The sequence below is a fragment of the Rutidosis leptorrhynchoides genome, chromosome 9, assembly GCF_046630445.1.
Source record: "Rutidosis leptorrhynchoides isolate AG116_Rl617_1_P2 chromosome 9, CSIRO_AGI_Rlap_v1, whole genome shotgun sequence".
Lineage (NCBI taxonomy): Eukaryota > Viridiplantae > Streptophyta > Magnoliopsida > Asterales > Asteraceae > Rutidosis > Rutidosis leptorrhynchoides.
The window spans coordinates 280,106,753-280,123,755 of NC_092341.1; the positions used below are offsets into that span (position 1 = coordinate 280,106,753).

The 17,003-nt window shown below is 36.1% G+C and overlaps 1 protein-coding gene across 1 annotated transcript; it reads left to right on the plus strand.

Moving 5' to 3' along the window:
* Positions 1 to 7,388: 7,388 nt before the first annotated feature.
* On the plus strand, positions 7,389 to 13,987 carry LOC139868803 (kinesin-like protein KIN-4A). Its single transcript, XM_071857146.1, has 18 exons — positions 7,389 to 7,508; positions 7,932 to 8,078; positions 8,167 to 8,316; positions 8,486 to 8,727; positions 8,854 to 9,029; positions 9,127 to 9,251; positions 9,552 to 9,588; positions 9,796 to 9,887; positions 10,011 to 10,118; positions 10,254 to 10,430; positions 10,473 to 10,563; positions 10,742 to 10,869; positions 10,963 to 11,071; positions 11,341 to 11,507; positions 11,868 to 11,939; positions 12,535 to 12,627; positions 12,807 to 12,898; positions 13,945 to 13,987. Exons 1-18 carry the CDS (start codon positions 7,389 to 7,391, stop codon positions 13,985 to 13,987), a joined length of 2,169 nt encoding a protein of 722 aa, XP_071713247.1.
* Positions 13,988 to 17,003: the final 3,016 nt, after the last annotated feature.

Genomic DNA, 17,003 nt, shown 5'->3' on the forward strand with positions numbered 1-17,003 from the left:
TTCGTATCCAAGTCTTCATGGAGACTTTACAACCATCGAAACTGAGAGATTCATGGGTGTAGGCACTTACTACCACGTCATGCAGAGCCTTCGGGCATCCATCAACACTTAAACCATTAAAAATTACTGCGTTACCCTAGGGATCTTATCCTTCACACCTGTCGGAGCAATGCTCTATCTTACACAACTCAAAGTCCTGACTTATTCCAAGGGATTCTCATCTAGCGATATTAACATCATCAGTACTCCGACTTTAATATTGGCCATAACCTGTTTGGCATTTTTGCAAAGTCAAGAAACAATTAACTTCTCATCCTCATGCTCTATCCTTCATACCTCACTTTTTAGCAACGGCTTCGCACGTGAACATTTTTGGGCCAAAGACTTAGGTCCTGATAATTTTCAAAACTACATTTAAGTCATTAGTTTTCATTACCTAGTAACATGTCAACCGATGATTCAAAGATTTTTCACTCGACCTTTTTCAACTCATAACCTCTGAAATACGAAAAACTATATTTATCAAAATATTTTGATTTTACACGTTGCTTATTTGTGCGGTCAGCACGAGATTATGGACAAATGAAAGTAATAAAATTTTTCGGTCACTTACGCGATTTATAAAATCATATATGTATATATAATTAAGTTAACAAATTTACCCTTACTTATTTTGGTTAATACCTACTAAGTTATACCTTCAAATTATTTAACAATCGCTCCTTTAATGAGTTGTTTAACTTAAGTCAAATAGTTTTATGCAAAATGGTACACGTTGTACATATTTCTAAATTTACTAAGAACTTCGTTCCGTTTATGTTATCACATCAAACGTTTAAAGATTTTTCAAAACTTCCTTGGTTGATTTTAAAGGTTTTCGTATTAAGCTACACCATGTATGGATCACACTTCTTCTCGCCCTCCGTTAGGGATGAAGCTTACTATTAAAATCCTTGTTAAAAACGCTTGAGCCACTTTGGGTGGCAGATTTTTAAAAAAAAATTTGTTAAGAAGTCTTTGCGCTCATGAAATGTTCCTCTTAAGGTTAGACTTGGCAAAAACGCGAGCTGATAAATCAGTCTTCTGATGTACACTCAGTGTTTACCCGATTGTAGGAAAGGAACTAGTTAGGTTTCTACTCTCAATATTTCATGGCTAATCGCAACACCTTCGTAAACGTCATCTCTAGGATTCATTATGTTGAGGTACAAGAAATCATTGTTGGATATTCTCTTAACTTGGAGTAAATCATTCTTTATGACCAGGAGTTCACGTATCTTCTCATCCGCGCATCCCTTTAAGTATAAGGATGAATTCAGAACGAACTGTTCGGAGAATTCACTCTCGTTCAAGGACCACACCTTTCGTGCGATTTTTCTTTCAAAAATGTAACATAAGATACCTTAAGAATCTATGAATCTTGTTATCCTCTTGGAAGGGACTGCTTAAAACGTCTGTAACACGGATATGGTTACTCCACACATTCCTTCCTTCGCCGGTTGCAACTATATGTTGTTCTAGTTAATGTTAACCCTAACCTCAACATGTAACTGAAAGGAAAAAGTTACATTATGGAACTGTTCACCTGTAGTATAGTAAACTAAGGTGATATACTTCATTGTTCGTTCAGACCGTCCTGAAGACACTATAGATAATTATGGCTTGCATTGCAAATAAGTCCGATTAGTCACTTTCAGCTAAAATTTCAATTCATTTAGTCAAATGAAACGTTCATAAATATCGGGTTCTTTATGCCTGTGGTCTCCTTCCGAAATTAAGGGATTAGTAAAATCCGTGGCTAACACTATCCAGACATCAAATCGCATGGTTGTGAATCACCATGTTTTCCATTCTACCTGTTAGCTTTGTATTGCGACATAAGCGCTCAATGTTTTAGATGAGCTTAGTAACATTCATGATGCATTTTACGCATCCAGCTTACTGAAGATGCCTGTAAGGATAAAAACTTCATCTTTCCTTCTGTGGATACATATATTCGGATGACATACTTATGTTAGCCAGAAACGAAATCAATTTTTTGATCTCTTAGGACAAGAGACCTAATTAATGGCATAGACCTATTCTTACTTTTATACGCCCAAGTACCTTTCAAGGTAAATAGCTCACTTTGAGCCCACGAATCTTTCGGAACTTTGATACGCTACTTCTTATTTAAATACGGTACTATTTTTTAGTCACTCCTCAAATTTCGGGACGAAATTTTCATTAACAGGTGGGTAATGTAACGACCCGGCTTTTTCGACTTGCTTTTATGCCTTGTATTTTTGCGAAACTGCGTATTTGTGCGTACTGTGTTACTTTATTACTCCGGAACCTTGGCACACGTGTTTTATATTCATATATACTTTAAAACGTGCCTTGGTGTATGTAGAATGCTTAACTTGTCCACCGGATGCTTTATAACCGTTGGTGTTACTTGCCGTTACGAATAAATCGCGGACTGCGCGCACGTTTGACTTTTGTCGAAACCGGAATATTTGGACAGTGAAATATTAATTATTATTTTATAATAATAATTACTTGGGCCTTTGGATGCTTAATTTTATTTATTTAATTGCTAAAGCCCAATAGTTAGTCTTGTTGGACTTTCTACCTTGTTGGGCTCAAGCCCACCCTACTCTAGCTAGTGACCCAATTAATTAGCCCAAGTATTATTACTAGTGACCCATAATAATAAATAAATAGATAAATTAATTAATTAATGAGTCATACTATCATAATGGATAAGGATTATCCATATTGTCACTTAGGATTCTAGCATAAGGACACACTTTAGACAACCACTAACCAAAAAGCAAAGTGGTGTCCCCCTCCCCCTCCCTCAAAAATTTCGGCCATATGGTCTTCCATGTCACCAATCCAAGTCAAATTATGCCTATAAATACTAGCCTAATCTCATTTATTTAACACTTACTCTCATTTGAATTTTTCACACACTTGTTCTTTCTTGCTCTCCTTACTTGTAAGTTTTCTTTTTCTTCCTCTTTTTCTTTAATATTTTCGTGTATCATCATCATTCATCTATGGGGATCAAGTTCCTTGTAGCTTTGATCTTACTTATATCTTATTGATTCAAGCATGAATCTTTCAAGAACATGAAAGATTCAAGCTTTCTAGCTTGAATCTTCATATCTTTTGTAGATCTACTTCTTTTATACTTTAATCTTTCTATTTTGTGATAAAGATTCACACTTTTGTTTGTAATCTTCATGCATCTTCAAGATCTAAGCTTTATGCTTCAAGATCTTCAAGAACAAACAAGATGAAAGCTTTCTAGCTTAAATCTTCATATCTTTTTATTAGATCTAAGTTCTTTTTAATTTGATCTTGTTATTTGGTTAAAAAGATTCAAACTTGTGTTTGTTATCTTCATATATCTTAAAGATCCAAGCTTTATGCTTCAAGATCTTCAAGAACATCAAAGGTTCAAGCTTTCTAGCTTTGCAACCTTGTAACTTGTGTGAATAGGATCCAAGCTCTCTAGCTTAGGGTTCCATCACCTCATTTGACTTAGATTGTGTTCATACTTGTTTGATTAATGTAAAGTTTGTAGCTTTAGTTGCTATTGTGAATTGGAATTGTGTTAAGACTAAGGATATGATGTAACCTTGGTTCATCATCCATCTAAGACTCATGAATGAGTTGTGTTCTTACTTGGTCTTAACATATTGTGTATTGATGGTTAATCTTGGTCAAAAGTGATGCTAAACCATCAACGAGTTGTACACTTGAAGCTACAAGCATCAAGGATGAGAACCGTGATGAGCATCAAGCACCAAGAACCCCACCGGAGCACTTGTCCACTGATTTTCGTATCTGATCAGACCACCTGGGCTACTGGAAAGGTTATTTTCAGTTAGTTCGGTTCGAGTAGATGATTTTCCATTTAGGCCTCGTCTTAATCCGAGTTACGGTTTAGGATTTATGGCCCTCCAATAGTCACTACACCCTATTAACGTTGTGCTGAAATTTCTGACCTACTCGCACTTAAACCGTCGCCACGGTCAAACGAAGACGAGTTAGGTTCTGGAAATTGGTCATTGGTTAGGGGACTCATATACGGAGCCATAGCCACTGACTATGCATCTTTTCGATTTACGTAGAGGTCGTAGCAGCTGACCGAAGTCAGCCTATTGTTTCGATCTCTATTCTTGTCGAACTTACTTAGCTTTTATGTTAATGAACGATGATGATGATGACACTTAAACTTATTTTATGCACTATTAGAATTTATAAAGACAACCTACTGACCTAGTAACCTTTGATTTAGGTTGACGACCTTTCGGACCGACTTACTACTTGCGTACTTTCATTACCGATTTTACCGCTTTTATCACTGTGAGTTATAGCATCCCTTTTTACCACTTTTACTATTTTTGGGACTGAGAATACATGCGCTTTTTACATTTTACATGTTAGGCACGAGTACTTAAACTTTATATGTGTGTGAGTTATACAATGGCATAAATATTCTCTTTAGCACGGTAACGTTTAGTCATTGGTTTTTGAACCGGTGAACGCGAATCTTAGATATGGATCCATAGGGTTTGACATCCCCACTCGGGCTAGTCGCGCTAGCATTTAACGAGTGTTTAATACTTCGTGAACATACGCACTCTCCAAGTGTACTATCAGGGGGTTATAAACGTTAAGTCTAGTTACCGGGTGCCCACGGTTATACATATACTTTATCATACTGATTTGAATTACTGATTTGAAACGCTTGTTTGAAGCACTGAAATCTAGTGGCCTACCTTACGTTACTGTTACAACTTAAACTATAGCTCACCAACATTCGTATTGACTTTTTAAGCATGTATTTCTCAGGTGCTTAGACAATGTTGCTTCCGCTGTTAAACTTGCAGTCTTGGTGTTAGACTTGCTGTTATAAACTTGTTGTTACAGACTTGCTGTGTTAGACTTCCGCTGCATTACTTAGAGATGTCTCAAGCATGGAACTTTACTTTGCATTCGCAACTTATGTTATTTTCAAAACAATAGCTTTGTAATGACCTTTGTATTATGTACTCATGTTAATGTTTTCTGGTCATCTTTTGTAAAAACGTTATCTTTTATGAATGCAAACTAGTTTTCAAACAGCGTATAGTGTTTGACCGTGTAAAGATCCTGTTGATGACGAATTGTACACGATGGTTTTGTACGGGGCGTCACAACAGTGGTTCTCGTTAGTATAGAAAATAGAAAGAATCGATTAGTAATAGAAAAGTTTATGAATGATAGTTTGGTAATGTGAATGTGTATATAAAAGTGGTGTGATTCATGCATGTAGGTGTCGAGTAACAGAAAGGAACAATTGAGTAATACATATATTGAAAAGAAAGGAATATAATATAATAAATATATTATATTAAATAACTAGAAGGAAATTAAAACGTGTGAGAGCATTTACAGGCCACTATTTTCTGCCGACAGTTTTCTACGGATTTATTAAATCGTACTCCGTTGTAAATCAGTGGAGGATATGGGTCTTCAGAAAAAATTCCATTTTTTTAATTAACTATATTTATTTATTTTGGTCATTATGGTATAAAATTCGATCTTAAATTTGTTAAATAAAAATTACATCAACTCTCCCTCTCATTTCTGGGTAAAATATAAAAAGTGTTAAAACTTAACAAATAGTTCCTAAATACATTTTTAATAAACCTAAAATTTATAGAACTCATTTTCGTATCACCGTTTATTTTAAAATTACATAAGTTCGAACTTAAGTTGCTCAATATTAATCGAAACATTAAGCGAGTATTACAATAATTTTATATTTAATATACATTAAATATACATATAGATTCATTTTCATAACAATTTAATTATATCGTATTTAATTTTTATATTTTTAGTTCTAACGATTAAATGGTATATCAATATTTACAGTTATTATGGGGTCAGGGAAGGGTTGGAAACAGCCAGGGAGTATTCCTGATGGGCTGCGTACACTAGAGTATGGGGTCGGATTACTCGCCCTTTCCGGGTAACCCGAACAGGGAAAACCTTACAACTTTATATTTATATGCATATATATATATATATATATATATATATATATATATATATATATATATATATATATATATATATATATATATATATATACACATTCATTTCAATTAATTGTTCGTGAATCGTTGGAAGCGGTCGAAGGGTAATTGCATATATGTAAACAGTTCAAAATTTTGAGACTCAACCTAACATACTTTTCTTATCTTGTCGAAATCATACAAAGATTAAGTTTAAATTTGGTCAAAAATTTCTGGGTCGTCACATGAGAGGGTTTCGTGGGATAACAGCAGGTGGTATGCAAATTGGAAATGGGTTCGTGATCACTTCGGTCGTGCAAGCGGTGAACTACAAAATCTTGTTTCTCTACTAAACTCATACGAAAAGCAGAATATTGAAAAGGATGCATGACAATGGAGATTGGCTTCAAACGGTATTTTCACTACTAAAAAACTTTCGAGAATTATTGATGATCATACGATTACTGATGGTAGGCTAAGACAAGAAACAATTCGAAATCTTTTGAAAGTGGAAATCTTCATGTGGATGGTATTAAACAAACGGATCCCGGTACGTACCGAACTCGATAAACGAGGTATTGACCTTGACTCCGTTAGATGCCCTTTATGTGATGAGGACCTTGAATCGATTGAACACTCTATGATATTTTGTCGTTGGTCGATGGAAGTTTGGGAAAGAGTTTACAAGTGGTGGAACTTGGGCACGGTTTCAAATTTGAGTGTGAATGAGGCTTTTCGGGGCAAATGTAATCGGCCACTAACTCCAATGGGTTCGACGATTTGACAAGCGTTGGAGTGGACATGTGCATATCTTATTTGGAGGAACCGGAATTGCAAGGTATTTTCAAACAAGACTTGGAATGGTGCAACGACTCTTATGGAAATCCAATTAAAATCGTTCGAGTGGATCGCGCCGAGGTATAAAAAGGTTAAGATAGATTGGCTAGCTTGGTTATCTAACCCAATTATGTATTGTACTTAGTGAATGTACCAAGTTTTTTTCTCAGCAACCTTTCTTTCTGTCTCCATAGCATCCAGGTTCTTCTTTGTAACTGGGCTATGATCGTTTGTATTGGGCTTGGCTAATTGCCTGGCCTGCTTCGTGTTTCTTTTTCTAATAAAATTCGCCTTTCGAAATTTTTTTTTTAGATCAGATACTTAAATTACTTATTTACCCTTTCCACCTTATCATTTTTTCTCTCTAGTAAACGAAAATAATTAATTAAACACATAACAAATACCCCGCCAAAATCATCAACAAAATTCCCCTTTTATTCTGATTCAATTTCTCTCCATACACAGAATCAAATTCCCCATCCATTACCAAAAATGGAAAACTCACCGGAGAATTGCAACGTTAAGGTAGCGTTGCATATCCGGCCTCTTCTCCGGCACGAGCGGCAAAACGGCGGCGAAGAATGTTTGGACGTCGTCCCCGGAACAGCTCAGGTACATACATGAAATCGTAATTACGGATCTCCATTGTTTTATATATTGCACGTCATCATAATTTAAGGTCAATTGGCTGATAGTTTAATCGCGTAAAATTGTTGAGTAAATTGTTATGTAATTAGATAGATTTGTGTGTAATTTATAAGATGTATTGAATGAAAATGTCATTAGTGTTAGGTTTAAATTGAATCGTTTCATTAGATGCATGAAAACACATTATAATAGTTTTTATATAAACCTGTGTAGCTATGTTGGTTAATTGTACTTTTTTCCTTATTTTCAAAGATGCTGATATTATAGATTCTAGGTGACCTTGTTCTACTGGAGTATATCATAACAAATTGACCTCATTAAATATAAATTGACGTTAATTAATAAACCTGTCATTGAAGGTTTTGAAGCATTATTTGTCAAATGCAGGTGTTAATGGGTTCACATTCGTTTATATTTGATCATGTTTATGGAGGAGGAGGGTCTCCATCAAATAGTATGTTCGAAGAGTGTGCCCTTCCTCTCTTAGATGCTTTGTTTCAAGGGTACAACGGTACAGTTATCGCATACGGTCAGGTAATTTAATTGTATGAAATTCATGGTAGAACTTGGATAAATGTTATCGTTTTTATGTGGTAGAAGTTCATGTAATAATTGTTTGCAGACAGGCTCAGGCAAGACATACACAATGGGTACTAATCCAAAAGAAAGTTCACACAGAGGACTTATTTTTCAAGTTATGAACACAATATTTACCAAGATCGAGACTCTAAAAGATCAAACTGAATTCCAATTGCATGTATCGTTCATCGAGGTTACTATCTCTATTCTTTTTAATGGCCACAAGTTAATGATATATGCGTGATGATTTTTAATTATACTAAAGTGGTGCTGTATACCTTTAAATTATAGTTTTTAGATGTATCTTGTTCCAAATGTTCATGTTTAAAGTTGGTTTTAACTAGATGATTTAAAATTTTAAGATTCTAAAAGAAGAAGTGAGGGACTTGCTGGATTCAGGGGTTATTGACAGACGAGATACAAGCGATGAGAATTCAGTTTCTGGAAAACAACAATTACAAATTCGAAAAGCACCAGATGGAGCTTTAAACTTGAGTGGATCAACTGAAGTTAGTGTAAGCACACAGAAAGAAATGACAGCTTGCTTAGAGCAAGGATGTTCGAATCGGTCTGTAGCGTCAACAGATATGAACAATCAATCAAGGTGATCACGTTCTTAACAATATTAGTGGATATTATATACAACTGCTATATTTATTGTCTTTTGTGAGATTCATGCTAGAATTTTGCAGAAATGGGATTGATATAATGTTTCTCATGCATGTAACAGTCGGTCCCACGCAATCTTCACCATAATTTTAGAGCAGAAGGATAAAGATAAAGGTGAAGCTAAATCAAGTGATATTATGGGTGAGGAGTATCGTTGTGCAAAATTACATTTGGTAGACCTTGCTGGATCAGAGAGGGCTAAAAGAGCAGGTTCAGAAGGAGTTCGTTTGAAAGAAGGTTAGCGCTAGGTGACTGATAATGTACCGTTAATTTTTTTATTTTTATTTTTATGATCACTCTGGAGATTAATCCATCTCATTGATGACTATAACAGGTATTCAGATCAACAAGGGGCTTCTTGCATTGGGTAATGTCATCAGTGCATTAGGAGATGATAAAAAACGGAAAGAGGGACTGCATATTCCATATCGAGATAGTAAACTTACTCGGTTGTTGCAGGTTCGTGTGACATTTAATTCCTAATATTATCAGTTGTCCGAAGGCGTTCGCTTTATATATAATCTTGACATGCTACTTTTTTCTATCTCCTTCGTATCTTTTTAGGATATGGTGCTCATATTAGTTTTTCATGTCTACCCACTAATATAATATTAGGATATAAAACTTTCTGATGTGTGTAAATAAGTAATTAAAATCTACTGATCTGCATCAGATCACTTTTTACGAGCTATTCAAGCTAAATCGTATATATATTTTCCTGTACTAAGTTATGACGTGACTTCTTTATGCATTCAACAGGCTTCACTTGGTGGGAATTGCAAAACTGTTATGATAGGTATGTTTTTCCTAACTACTATGTTTTCATCCCATTTCCTATTCTAAAGTTTATAGTAACTAACTGCTTTTTAAAACTCTTCTACAATGATATCTAAGTTATTAGTGGTCATATTACAGTTTACTTTAGTTTCAAAGGCATTATTTACTGTAAATTGCTTCTTAAATAATTTCTTATCTAGTTTGATGAGTGCTGTGTACTTTTTAGCTTGTGTCAGCCCTGCTGATTATAATGCTGAGGAAACTCTTAATACTCTTAAGTATGCCAATCGTGCTCGCAACATTCAAAATAAAGCTTCTGTGAGTTTTTTTTTTTTTTTTTATTATTTCCTTTCTTTTTATCTTTTTTCCAATTATGATTTGGCCATGCAAAATATTATTTGTACTCCCAAGTTAATGGAAAATGCTTCCCATATTACGCAGGTTCAAAAAGAAGTCTTTCCTGCTGACACGCACAAGTTGAGGCAGCAGTTAAGATTGTTGCAGGCAGAACTTGCTCACAGAAAGGAAGCTGAACTTGTAGAACTACAGGTATTATGTATGTTTTTCTTTATATTCCGTGGTTAGTTGGTTACCACTTGTCGTAAAATTGAATTACGGAGTACATACTAATTGAAGTTAGAAACAATCATGATATGCATATTGTCTTGTGCTTTTTACTTGTAGGATCTGAAGAGGAAAATTGATTGGCTAGAGACTACCAACTCGGACCTTCATGAAAAGATTAATGATTATCGCAACAAATGTACTCTTGCAGAGGCTACCAACTCAGAACTTCTTTTAAAGATTCACGACTATCACAGTAAACGTGCTTCTCTAAATACTAGTGAAATAGATTCCCAGGTATGTTTGTTTATACTTTTTAATGAATAGTGCACACCGCAGACATTGTTACAAACTTTTACTCTATCTCAGGAAGATAACGAAGACTCACAATGCACGACTGCCCCAGAATCAATCATGGAAACTGTTGCATGTAAGTTGCTAATAACACCATATAAAGATAAGAATATGTTCACAAAACATCTACGTGCTTTAGTTTGAGACTCAATTTACATGTATCGTTTTTCACTTGTTCCCTTATTACCTCATCTATATGTCCTTATCCTGTGTTACCCATGTACTAATCTTATCTTTTTTATCTGGATGTTAAGCTGGTGATATTTCACATGATACACTAAAGGAACCCGATAAAACAACTAGATCTTCTGAAGTAGAGTCACTTAAGCAACGATTTGGGGAGAAATTTATAGCGCTCGAGGAAGACAAAAGACTATTGCAGGTTGATTAATGGTTATCTTCTTGTGGATCATATATTCACATGTGATTTCTTGTTTCTAATTTTAGACGATAATAAGTTGTACTGTGAATACAGCTAGAAAGAGATGGTCTGCGAGATGAAATTACACATCTTGAAGCTTTTGGTCAGCCAACGGCAAAAGAGCAAGCTATGAATGAAGAGAAAGCTGAAGCAATTGAGGCAGGTGATTGTGATCCACATTATAATGCTTACTTCAATCGTTATTTAAACAGCGGCTAAATTAAATTAGAAAAACGATACAAAGATTTCAGATTTGGAGAGAAAACACGAGCACGAGATTGAAGTTTTAAAGCAAAAACATCATGATGCAATGAAACGACTACAAGATGAAGTACGATTTATCAAGACCCAAAAGGTTATTCTTGAACAACTCTTACTTTCATTCTTACGAAAAATCCAAAATGTGCTTTAGAGTTTATGTTTTTATGATAGGTACAACTACAGCAGAAGGTGAAACAAGAGGAAGAACAATTCCGGCAATGGAAGACCAATCACGAGAAGCAAACGATGCAGGTAATATCCTTCATCTAATTGCGCTATATCCAGGGTTACAAAACTTGGAATTACTCGGCGAGTACTCGATTTTAGAAACTCGGCGAGTACTCGGTCAAAGTCGGTAAAAACTCGGAATTACTTAGAATCACTCGGAAAATTGGTCAAAACTTGGGATTACTCGGAAAATCGGTCAACAGAGGTCAAAACTCGGTGAAAACCGGTCAAAGTCAAACTTGGTCAATGAGTACTTCTGAGAATTCCCCAAGCTGCCGAGTACTCGCTAAAAAGTAACGACCGAGTACTCCCGAGTAGCGATTTTTACAACCCTTGCTATTTCACCACAGTTTCGTACTATAAAATGATTTGGTAGGTGTTAGTTGATTTGAGTTCATAAGTAGACAATATGCTGGCATCGTGACCTATCAAGAAAATGCAAACTAACTCTTTGTTATATCTTTATATAGATAAAGAAGGAGAGCAGGAAGAGTGAATTTGAATTGAATAAATTAATGGCTCTGTATCAACGCCAAACACAGGTATCGACATTCATTAGTTACAAAATAGCTTTTGTCGCTTTGAGTATCGAAGACTCAACCCTGAGGGTGTGTTTGTTTGCCATGATTAAGCACTAAATGCTTGAATGCTGAATCATTCAGCATTCAACGCGTTTGTTTGTGACTAATGAATGACAAATGATGCTGAATGACATAAAAATGTGTTTTGAACCTTTCAAAGTTTAAATATACTCTCTTAACCATTCACACAGTCACACCTCTGTTTACTTTAATACTGAGTATCCTCTTTAAATCATAGCAAAAACGCTAATCAAATACTATTCTTTAATTCAATTATGTAATGTTAATACATTAATTTTACATCATTTATAATGTTCGTTCAACATGATTATTAAACATGTTGTTATTGTCATTTATAACTAAATTCAACAGAACCTTTGATTCATTGTACCATTCAGTGCGTAATCATTTAGTTTTATTAAATGCACCACAAAGGATTGTTACTTTGTCCAAGATACTTTAATCTTGTAACAAAATATCTTTATCAATATCATGCAAGATTACGTATTGGTTGGTTAACATTTTAGAACCAGTTAACCACATTCATTCAATGCAGGTACTTCAAAGGAAAACAGAAGAAGCTGCAAGAGCTACCAAAAAGCTAAAAGAGTTAATGGAAGCACGCAAAATTACCGCGCGTCGTGAAACTGTCGGTAATATTCGCTCCTATTGAACTTCTATTTACAGCCTTGTCCATCTTGTCTTAACTTCATTCTCTCTTTTCATTCCAGCTCAACCCAGAGGACAAAATCGAACCGGGCAGGTAATGGTTAACATTCTTTTTCTGCTAATGTATAAAAATTCTGTTAATTTAAATTTAATATGTAGATCAAAACCTTGAAGAGATGGCTTAATCAAGAAATTGAGAAAGTAATGCAATCGCATAAACTTCGTATCGAGCATGAGAAGCATACTCAGAGGTATTTACATTACCATGCTATTAACTAGGGGTGTGAACGAGTCGAGCCGAGCTCGAGCTTGACTAGGCTCGAGCTCGGCTAATTTAAATTTCTAAGAACTATCTCGACTCGCTTCGAGTCTAGTATATTAAGTTCGAGCTAGGACCGGTTAGGCTCGTTAATTATAAGATATATGTTTTTGTTATTATGCTATTTGATTATTGATTATTATTACAATATACTTCATTTTTTTGTGTACTTTTTAATCACATATAATAAGATGCCCTATTAATATTATTGTGTTAGGTATTATATATGATAGTAGTTTTTATTATTGTTGTGTAATTCTTTTACGTAAAGTTATTCTAAAAATAAAATTAATTTATATAAATGAAAAGGTTCGTTTAGGCTCACGAACATGTTCGAGCTCGATATAAGATGCTCGAGATCGAGCTCTGATCATATACATAGCATTGTATATGTATATTTTATTTGCTAAAGGCCGAGGGCAGAACTGCGCGGACTATAAGGCAAAGTTATGAAGTGTTCGCTGAAAATAAGATCAGCAGTTATCTTTTCGCACAAGCAAATGACTGCGGTTTAATCCGCTGAGTTTCCGCGGATAGTTAAGTGACTCGTAGACCGCGGATACCTCGAATACTATAAATAGGGAGCATGGCCTCTCATTTATGGGTTGTTGATTCTCTGCCATTTTGCCTAAGCCTTTGTAATTTCCACTTGTGATCTTGCCCAAGGGATTTTTACATCGCGCAAAGGTGAATTATGCTAATTAACAATCAAGACCGGGTCAGGGTGGTTGATCACTTGATAGTTAAAGTGAAAGACGATCATCGGGGCCCAAAATAATCATCAAACATCCCATCCTCTATTGTAATCTTATTGCACTCAATCCGTAATTAAGTAACATCGCTAATTAAGAATTGATCAATTGGCGCCATCCGTGGGACACGTTTTACAAATTAAACTGAAAATTTTTTGTTTCGTGCCATCAAACAATTAATTCGTTGGTTTAATTCCAATCGTGTTTTTGTTATGATTATTTGCAGGTGCATACATCTAAAATCGGCGGTGAATTGCTTGATTGCTTAGAATAATGAGTAATATTGGAAATGATAGTGATATAGTGGTCGCTGTGCGAGCGAATGCCCAAAAAAGAGGAAAAAAGCAAAAGTCCGCTAAAATGTATCATAATTGGCAATTTGCGCCAATTAGTTTCCCGAAAATGCAGAGCGATGATTTCTCTGAAATGCCGATAGTGGTATCGTGCAAAATCGCGGAAGCTGACATCACAGTCATGAAAGTTCATGTCGATAACGGCAGTAGCGTTGATATTATTTACGAACAATGTTTCGCTCAACTGCCAGAAAGTATTAAAACAAACCTGCAAACAACCGCGGTTTCGCTAACCGGTTTTGCAGGAGAATTTTCATTACCTATAGGTGTTTTGCCATTAAACGTCGAGCTAGCTGATGTAAACGATGATGCTTTGGTGCGACAAGCGCGGTTAGATTTTTATGTTATGCGAGCCTCATCTCGTTATAACATGCTGCTGGGAAGAACTGCCATAAGTAAATTTGGAATTGTCCCGTCCACAATTCATGGCATGATTAAGTTTCCAACATATAAAGGGGTTGCCACAATATGTTCAATGAGCATTATGCCTGTTTGTGCGGCTGTTAACGTAAAAACCGCAGGGCAGGAACCTGTTGATGATGCGGATACTATGAAAATAATTAATCTCGCATATCCAGAGCAGAAAATCAAAGTAGGACGCAATGTTAGTGCGGATACTAGGAAACAAATCGTGCAATTACTTGTCCAATACATGGATGTTTTTGCTTGGTGCGAAAATGATATGACTGGTGTTGCGTCATATTGCGGAACACAGGCTCAATGTAAATACAGCTCTAAAACCCGTGGTGCAAAAGCGAAGGGGCATGGCCCCAGATCGTGTAAAATGGCTATGCGAAGAGGTAACAAAATTGGTGAGAGCTGGAATTCTGCGCGAAGTTCAATACTAATCATGGATTGCAAATTCAGTGTTGGTGAAAAAACCTGATGGTTCCTGGAGAATGTGTATTGATTACAAAGATTTGAATAAAGCGTGCCCCAAGGATAACTATCCGCTTCCATAAATTGATTTAAAAGTGGAGTCTTTACATGCTTTTCCATATAAATGTTTTCTGGATGGGCAAGAGGTTATCGTCAGATTCCTATGGCGCAAGAAGACGCAGATAAAACCGCATTTCATACGGGTAAAGGCATATATTGCTATATAATGATGCCTTTCGGTTTAATCAATGCGGGTGCGACATATCAACGGTTGATTGATACCGCGTTTGACAAACAAATAGGGCGTAATCTTGAAGCTTATGTAGATGATTTAGTCATCAAAAGCACGACGCAAGAGCGAATCATTGAAAATATGGGCGAAACATTTGACAAACTGCGAAAAATAAACATGAAGCTTAATCCGCTAAAATGTAGCTTTGGCGAAACTGAAGGAAAATTTTTGGGATATCTTGTTACAGAACAAGGTATTCAAGCTAATCCGAAAAAGATCGCGGCTATAGAAAATATGACCGCGCCAAAAACGGTTAAAGAAGTGCAAAGTTTGACGGGAAAACTAGCCGCATTAACGCGTTTCTTGTCTAAAGCCGCCGAAAGGCAGTTGCCATTTTTCAAAACTCTAAAAGGGTGTTTGAAGCAAAAGAATTTTGTTTGGTCCAGTGAAGTAGAAACCGCGTTTCAAGATATGAAAAAGTTGTTGAAAACTTTGCCTACACTAACAGCGCCAGTTCAGGGCGAAATTCTTTATCTTTATATCTCAGTGGCAAACGAAGCTTTCGGTTCAGTTTTGATCGCGGAAAGGAACAAAATACAAAATCCGGTGTATTTTGTTAGTAAAGTTCTTACGGGAAGTGAAATAAACTATGCGCCGATTGAAAAGTTTGTGTATGCGCTTATTTTAACAACGGGAAGGCTACGAAGATATTTTCAAGGGCATTCAGTGCATGTATTAACTAATATGCCAATCAAGCAAGTCTTAACCAAACCAGAGATATCTGGTAGACTCGCATTGTGGGCAGTAGAATTAGGTGCTTATCAAATATCTTACCTTCCGCGTAGTGCTGAAAAAGGTCAGGTTATGGCGGATTATCTCGCTGAACTGTCTGGAGAGTTAGAGATGATTAATGAGCGAACCGCGCTAAAACCATTACTCGGCGAAACTTGGGATTTGTTTACTGATGGCGCTTCGTGCGCAGAAGGTGCAGGTGCGGGTTTGGTTTTGGCAAGCCCAAGCGGTGAGGAGCATACATACGCATTGCGGTTTAATTTTGATGTGACAAATAATGAGGCCGAATATGAAGCATTGCTCGCAGGCTTAAATATTGCGCGAAATATGAATATTGTTAAGCTGCGTGTATTTACAGATTCGCAGTTAGTAGCAAATCAGTTTAATGGATCTTTTGAAGCACACGATCCCTCAATGCAGAAATACTTGCAGCTATTGAAAGAAATGGCAGCGCGATTTGAGCACTTCGAACTCGCACAAGTGCCAAGAAGCCAAAACAAAAAGGCGGATGCGTCGAGCAAATTGGCTGCTTTAACGTTCTCGCACTTTCAAAAACAAGTATGGGTTGAGGAATTACCAAGTAAATCAATAGATAGTGACTTAATGGTCGCATCTGTTACAGAAGAACAGCCAAACTGGATGGACCCAATTCTACAATATATCCACAGTGATATTCTGCCAGATGATAGTCGCGAAGCTCGTTTAGTAAGAGAGCGAGCACCGATGTATATCATTCAAGATGATATCTTATATCGCAAATCATATTGCGGACCAATGATGCGTTGTGTTGGCCCAATCGATGCAGAAATGATTATAGAAGAAGTGCATAATGGTACTTGTGCACTGCATTCAGGCTACAAAACTATCGCCGCGAAAATTATGCGAATGGGATACTTTTGGCCGTCCCTATACCGCGATGTAGCGAAAATTGTTAAACGCTGTAAAAGTTGCCAAAGGCATGCTCCGCAAAATAGAATGCCGCGGCATGATATGATTCTTGTTAATTCACCATGGCCGTTTAATAAATGG

Excerpts from the sequence above, each read along its gene's own strand:
- LOC139868803 (XM_071857146.1), top strand. The coding sequence starts at position 7,389 with ATGGAAAACTCACCGGAGAATTGCAACGTTAAGGTAGCGTTGCATATC. Across the intron at positions 10,431-10,472 it reads CTAGTGAAATAGATTCCCAG|ACATTGTTACAAACTTTTAC; the intron begins GTATGTTTGTTT and ends TGCACACCGCAG. Across the intron at positions 11,072-11,340 it reads AGCTGAAGCAATTGAGGCAG|GTACAACTACAGCAGAAGGT; the intron begins GTGATTGTGATC and ends TTTTTATGATAG.